At 41.3% G+C, this 7553-nt stretch overlaps 1 protein-coding gene across 1 annotated transcript in view; it reads right to left on the bottom strand.

Annotated features, from left to right (window-relative positions):
• Positions 1–7553, bottom strand: part of LOC105534141 (nuclear body protein SP140-like) — a 36690-nt gene that overhangs the window by 3315 nt on the left and 25822 nt on the right. The window contains exons 4-8 of the mRNA XM_011972818.1: positions 6918–7001; positions 4583–4663; positions 3311–3403; positions 2449–2526; positions 393–542 (exon numbers count right to left, since the gene is read on the bottom strand). Coding sequence (XP_011828208.1) covers positions 393–542; positions 2449–2526; positions 3311–3403; positions 4583–4663; positions 6918–7001 — 486 coding nt within the window. The remainder of the gene's footprint in view (positions 1–392; positions 543–2448; positions 2527–3310; positions 3404–4582; positions 4664–6917; positions 7002–7553) is intronic.

Here is a 7553-nt window from a genome sequence, read left to right on the forward strand (position 1 = left end):
ATATTGGTCCCTGGTCCACTCCTCCGGGAATCTACAGAACTCCTTGGGCTTCTTTCTATTCTGACCCTGTGACCCTGCCCTGAACCCCCAGCTGGCTTTGCACAGCCATCACCCAGTGACACATCCAGGACACTGGTGCCCACTCTTCCTTTTCTACTTTGCCTTTGCGATAATATCCTGCTTGCATTTCTGTGCTTTATTTCCCAGTCTGTAAGATAGACGTTTAGCTGTTTGCATACCGATGTTTAAGAGTTTGTGGGGGTAAAAGGAGCTCTTGTGCAATCCAGTCATCTGATAAAGACTGTCAGAAACCTTGTGCACCTGCTCTCCCACCCCCTGTTGGCGCTCTCATCTTCACCCTTGACGCACGTCTCTGCTGCTTGTGTTTCTACCTCTGTCTCTTGCCGCCGGACTCTCTTGGTACTTTTCCTTGTCTTGGTTTCTTTTTCCGGGACTGTTCCTGCCTTCCTCGTCTCCCTCTTTCTTCCCTGGTGCTGTGCTGTATGTCCTTGCTGCATCTGTCATCCTGTTGCTTTCTAGAACTAGGGATCAAAAAACGCATATCTGAGAGTGTCTGTAATTACCATATGATTTCACTAGATTAGTGAGCATGATGGAGATTGTAGTGAAACAAGATGACTTTTCCAAGCACAGGGCTAAGCCTTTAGGAAGGCTCAGATGAGAAAAAGTCATCAGAAAATGACAGTGACTAGAAAATCTGTATATAAACCTTGAAGTAATTGCAGGAGAGGCAGACATGAAGCTGGAGCCCTGGGGAAAAAATAGATTTAATCCTTATGGCCCCAAGTAGTTATTGATTTAAAGTAGAAATGTAAGATAAGCCAACTTCCATTTTTGAAAGAGTTGTTTGAGTTGGAAAGAATGGATGTGAGAAGTACAAGATCAGAGGAAAGATGTGAGTCTAGAGGCTGTTGCTCCAGTCCAAGAGAGAGATCTTACCAGAGTTTTTGTGTTGGGGTGGAAGGAAATGGACAGGTGAGGTATGGAGAACTCACTAAAAGTCTACTGGATGTTGATGGGCTGCTTAAGTTGAGGGAGGTGGGGAGAGTCATGAGCGGCTCCTAGGTGTCTGCTTGAAGAATGGAGTAATAGTGTTTCATCCTGAGATAGGGAACACTGGGAGAGAAGTCAGATCTGTGTCAGGAAAGATGGTATGTACAATCTTGGAGGTGTCTTGTATTGAGGTTCTTGAAAAACATCCAAATGAAGAGGTCTTTCAAATATCTTCGTGAACGTATTCAGGTACTCAGATGAATGAACTTAGAAGATAAATCTGGACATATGTGTTTTGAAATCATTAAGTTATAGATGGGAGAGACATGAAAGCCTCAGGGAGAGGCTGACTGCTTCTGAGGACATTACAGGTGCCATTTTGATAGCTTGGGAACACCCTCGTGAAAACTCACTGCTAACATGTCTCATTCTTGGGCCAGAAATTATTTCTGTCTAGTGAATCTTCTCTCCATCCCTACAATGTCCCACATTGTTCCCCATCTCTTACAAGCAGTTTTCACTCTCTGCTAACTTTTCACTTATTCTCCTTTCTCTTTTTCTCTGTGTATAACTTTTATGCCTCTCCTCCACTGTCTCTGTCTTCGAGCATTTTTCTTCTCTCTGTTCCTCTCATAATATTTTCTCCACCCTTTAAGTCCTGTGCCTTATTTAATAATCAAGTTTACCTCCTTTCTTCCATGGTGCTCATTTCCATGCCTATATCTGTTCTCTCTAATTAGCTTTCTGTTCCTAATTTTTCAATTTCAATTTAATTTTAATTTAAATTTCAGTCTTTCTGTATATTCTGTCTTATTTTTCTCCCATACCATCAAAGGTCTCATCTTTTGCCACTAACAAAGCGGCAGGGACTCTTCCCTTTGTGAAGCTCATTTCAACAGTTTTTCACTGAGTTTTCTATATTGCAATATACTCATTATATCCATGCTCTTGGCATAACCTTGAGAAAATAAGTTGAAAATTATCTCCCCTTCCTTATAACCCAATGTGGTATTATTACCCAAATATTACCCAACATGGTAATATTTGAATCCCATGACTATTTAGGTAAAACTGGCAGTCACTCAGATCTCTCTTTATTTAATGATTCAATCTATATTTTCCTTTCCCTCTCTCTTTCCCTATGTCCTATATGCAGGAAAGCCCCAACCAGTCTGAGATCATCCTTCTTTTGCTACTTGTCTCTCTCAAGGAAAGCAGGAAGAAGCTGGGCATAGACTGTCTGTGTCTGTATGTGGGGAGGGATGCATGGATGAATGGATGGCTGGCTGGCTGGATGGACGGATGAATATATGAATAGATGGATGGATATATGGATGAATACATGAATAGATGGGGGAATGGGAAGGGAGATGAAAGAGTAGGTGTTTTTGTATGTTGACAGAATAACAAAGCTTTAATTTAAATCCTAATTACCTTCCGTATCATAAGGCAGTAATGTGGGCATTTCATCTGATTCTCCTTCATCTGTTTGTATAGCAAGTTCACAGGACACTGCGGAGCGAAAGAGGAACATGACAGACAATTGACAGTGACCTGGACACCTACCTGGATCCATGCTGAGCTCTAATGTTCAGGTGTAGAACTGCTCCCTGGGGATAAAGGTGTCTTTGCACCAAACAATAATGGCTCCACTTCTTCTAGCACCTTGTCGGGCCCCTTTCCCCTCTCTCCCTCTCTCTTCTTCTCCTTTTTCTCCCTCTAACCCTTTCTTTACACATTGCTGCGTCTGCACCATAAACCAACTCCAAGATCTCTTTGACTTGACTTCCTCTTCCTGACTTCTACCATTTCTTTGCATTTCTGTCTCTTTCCTCCTTCGTGATGTTTGTTACCTCTTTGCCCCATTATATCCCTATTCATTCTTCTAACTTTGTCACTTCCACTTTGTCTCTTCTGTATACAGTATTTCATTATTCCCAAATAATCCTTGGCAAGTAAGTTTAAAATTCTCTCTCTTTTCTCAAACCCCATCCTGGTAGTATTTAGATTCCATATTCATGTAGATAAAATTGGGCCCACGTAGGCAATACCATCTGGTGCCTCCAATCAGAGTAATTTTTATTACTCTGTACACTTAAGCTCTCTGCCCAGGAGCCCCTCCACTAAAGGACTTAGCCGTCCTTTACCTCCTGCCTCCCACACACCTGGGGAAAACAACCACAGGCTGAACGAAAGTGTGTTACAGGGGTGGTGGTGGAGAGAGAAGGAAGTGTTGCTTGCCTAGAGATAGGCCAACTAATTTAATGAGATAATTGGTCATTTAAATCATAATTACCTCCCCCACCTGGTAGTAGACTGGGTGCATCTTCTGCGTCTCCTCCATCAGCATTTGGGAGGGCTAATTGCTCACAAGACTCTGAAGAGAAACCTGGAAATAAATAACAAGGCACAGTGATGAGAGCACAGACCTCAGGATGTTCCTGCTGAATCCTGGTGTTCAGCACTCAAGTGAGCTTCTCTTTGCAAAAAAAGCACCATTGCTCCAAGGACCTCGCCTGAGCCCCACCACAGCCTTGCTCTGCCTGTTTTCCTTCTGGTCATCTCTCTGCCACCTCCTTTCTCCTTCTCATTTTTTGGTCGCCAGATGCTCTTGCTTCTACACCATGAAGCACTGACCATCTCCTTGACTCCCTGGGATTTCCTCTCTTTTTCTTTTCTGTTGATCTTCAATGCCCTCCATCACATTTTCCTACTTGTGTCTCCATTTTTCTTTCTGGTTCTCTTCTTCTGGATTTCTTGCATCTGCACGGCAGGTTCCAATCTTACCATTTCTCTTTGCTTTCCCCTGCTCTGGCCATGGAAATGCTTTTCTTGAATAAGAGTCTCTTTGCACCAGGCCCTAGCCCACTCCCCTAAGAACCTGCAGGTCTCCTTGGGTCTCCTGTGTGAACTCCGATCCATGACCCTGGCTACCCTGATTTCTGTCAAACTCACACAACCATCACTGCAGTGAGTCAGCTGGAATGTGGGTCATGTTCTTGCTTGACTAATTTGACCTGGTAAAAGACCTTACACCTTTCTATGCTTCTACTTCTACTTTATTTAGCTATAAAATAGAAATAAGCAAAAGTTTATCCATCTAAATTCATAAGCTGTGGTGATAAAATGGCATCTTGCTTGCCAAAATTCTTTGAACAATAACTATGTAAGATAGTAACACAATGGAAAATATTTGGCAAAAATTATCATTTAGTTTTTTGAGTGGTTGGTCTGATGGAACATGTTTCTTATGAAGGCTTTCTATAGTGAGGGACAAAATAATAATAGTAACAAACAACAATAGTTTTTATTCTCTAGAGAAAATAAATGGTGGGTAGGTATAATCAAGTTTTTATTGTTAGTAGACATTAAAGACATCATCCTTCTCTAGCATATTTCTACTATAACATACACTTAGGAACATTTAGCAGAATTATGGGATCTGAGGACAAAATGGATCTTTTGCCTGTGGAATGTGCTCAGAGTAAAATGCATCAGGAAACACCAGCTCTGAATTCCACCTCCTGACACCCTGAAGGTCAGGAAGAGCAAGTCACCCCTTCCTTACCTGGCTCACACCTTGGCGAGGAGCTCAAGGCTTCCTGAGGCACTGCTACATCACCCGTTTCATGATCGGCATTGCTGTTCTCTGCAGAAAGGAATGAAATCCCTCAGATGTCTTGATTTACGGTCAAGAAAGCATCAAAACAAGAAAATAAATAATGAGAAAACTAAGAAAGCCTGATACACTGGAAGGTCCCCACTCCCCAAACAACCTGACCTGAGGATTAAGTCCTTCAGTAACCTTCACCAGAGGCTGAGAATAATTCATCCATTGCGGGGGAATCTTCCTTTCCTTACGCCTTCTTCTCTTTCACATTTTCTCACTCATGTCTTTCCATCTGTTTCTGTACATTTCCTCAATCTCTGCCTCTGTTTTTTTCTGCGGATGTTTCTTGGAGCCTCTCTTTCCTAGATGCATTTCTCTCTTCTCTGCTCCTGCAAATTTTTCTCTTGCTTTCTCTGATACCACTCTTTCTCTCCCATCCTTAGCCTCTCAATTGTGCCTTTCTAGCTTTCTCTAAAGAAAGACCTCCCTTTGATCATATGTTCTAAGTAGGATTTAGCTGGATTGGAGAAGGATAAATGGAGAATAGTGGGACAGGAAAACAATTCTAAATAAGGTAGCAAAGAGAAAACATAGGGAAAGGCTCAGTTTGAAAGAAAGATTTAACAATTGAAATTATTGGGGGAAATTTTATTCTACCTTAAAATAATACTTCAGGAGGCAGGTGATTAAGCTGGAGAAGTAAGCAGGTGGATCATTGTGGATGCCTTTGGATTTTACTTAAAAACCCATTTATTTAATCCTTAGTGTATTAAGGAGGTAAGTAGGAAAATGATACAACCTAAGGTGCATTTTAAAATATCCCATCTAGTTGAAGTGCAAATAACACATTTGATGGAAGCAAGATTAGAGGGAGGAGATGAGCAAAGGATGTTGCCCTGAGAATCATGAGAGTGATGGAGATCTGGACCAGAGAACTGGTCTTGGGGATGCAAAGATGGACAGGCCAGAGGCAACCTGAAGATGAAATGATTACATTGGCTGCATAACTGGCATGTATTTGAGGGCAAGGGAGGAGTCATCCATGATGACTTGACTAGGTTTCCAACTTGAAAAACCATGGGACAATAGTGATCCATCTCTGGGAGAAAGAGTGCTGTGGAGGAGTTAGATCTAACTTGAGCAATGAAGATGTTGCTTTTAGTTCTCAAAGTACCAAGTTTAAGGTTCTTGAAAAAATTCAAGTGTAGATGTCTGTCCGACCCATGAGTAAAGGTCCTTGGGTCCATGAATAAATGTACTCTAAAGATAATTTAGAGTGAAGATTTGTGCTTGGGAATCATTAGACTATTCTGGGAGAGGCCTATTGAAATCTGAGTATGATGTAAGTGCCACTTTGATGTGCGAAGAGTTCAATCTGAAAACTTATGGTTCATGGAGCCAACCCTTGTAAAGTTGCTGATATCCAGTGCTCTTACCTCAAACCTACACTGTCCCAGTCTGCTTCTCTCTCCCTTTTATCCACTTTTCACTCTCAAGTGATTTTACACCCTTTTTTCCTTAACTGTTTATCTACATAGTTGCCTCTGTACCTCTTCATTTTCCCCATTTCTTGGTATTTATTTTCCTCTCATCTTTCTTTTTCCATATACTTCTCTCTCCATTTTCACCTCTGATCCTTGGCAGATGTTTCAGTTTACGTTTTCTCTGCTGTGTCTTATACTTCCTCTCTTTCCATTTCTGTTTCTCTCATTTCACTTTGATCTTCTATCTGCCAACATTATTTCAGTTTTGTCTCCCTGCGCAATTCTATCTTTCAGGCTCCCCTGTCTCTCCATATCAACAACTCCCCTCTTGGACTGTGACCACAGTACTAGGGACCCCTAACTGGCCAACTCTGTAAGGAACATCTCTCACCTGAATCTGATATGGCTTAGGTTATTTCTGAGTTTCTCTTAATAGTTCTATGAAATTAATTAAAAATAATCCCCTTATCTCAACCTGGGAGGGTAGGGAGGGTAGGATTTTTATGTTCCCTTGGAAGATGGAATCCATTCATGTAATTTGTCAAGTATTATTCTCTGTCTACCTTTCCCATTTTCTCTTTTTATATTCTCCACCAATGGAGACTCCATCTATTCAAGAGATCAGATCTCCTTTTTCATTGGTTCTCTCACACCTGCTGGCAGATAAGGGCAGGTACATGCCTGTGTGAGGGGAAGAGTACTGGGAGATAACAGGGGGCTAAGATAGGAGAGAAAATACAAGCTTTGCCTCCATGAAGACAAGGAAGCAAAACTTTAATAAGGGCATTGATCAGTTAAATGATAGTTACCTTGTTTACCATATGGTAGTAATCTGGGTCTGTCTTCTAACTCGTTTACATTATTCATTTGGAGAGGTGGGTGTTCATAGCATACTGAGGAAAACAATGTGAAAATTACCAAACTCAGACAGCAACCAGAGGAGAGACCTCAGTGTGCTTAAGCTGAATTTGATGTCCAAGCCCCAGGATCTCCTGCCCCCGAGGTCCAACAGAGCCTTGTTCCCCTTTTTTTAATTGAGATGCACATATCTTAAGTGTAAATCATTGTGAAACCAACATCCCAGTCAAGATTCAGAACATTTCCACCATCCCAGAAAATTGCTTTGTGCTTAAGACACCACTGTTCTGGTTCCTATCACCAGCAATGGCTCCTTCCTTTCTGGCACTGTACTTCTCTGTATTGTCTGTACTTGTACTCATATAAATAGGATCATGCAGTATGTACTCTTAAAACTTGCTTATTTTGCTCAATATAATGTTTTTGAGATTTATCCATGTTGCTCTGTGTGATAACAGTTCATTCTTTTTATTGCTGAATAGTATTATACTCTATAAATTAGTCATAGTTCATCTACTCTCCTGTTGATGAGCATTTGGGTTGGTTCCAGATTTTAGTTATTATGAATAAAGCTGCCATAAACATTC

This window comes from Mandrillus leucophaeus, unplaced genomic scaffold (assembly GCF_000951045.1).
Source record: "Mandrillus leucophaeus isolate KB7577 unplaced genomic scaffold, Mleu.le_1.0 Scaffold1301, whole genome shotgun sequence".
Taxonomy (NCBI): Eukaryota; Metazoa; Chordata; class Mammalia; order Primates; family Cercopithecidae; genus Mandrillus; species Mandrillus leucophaeus.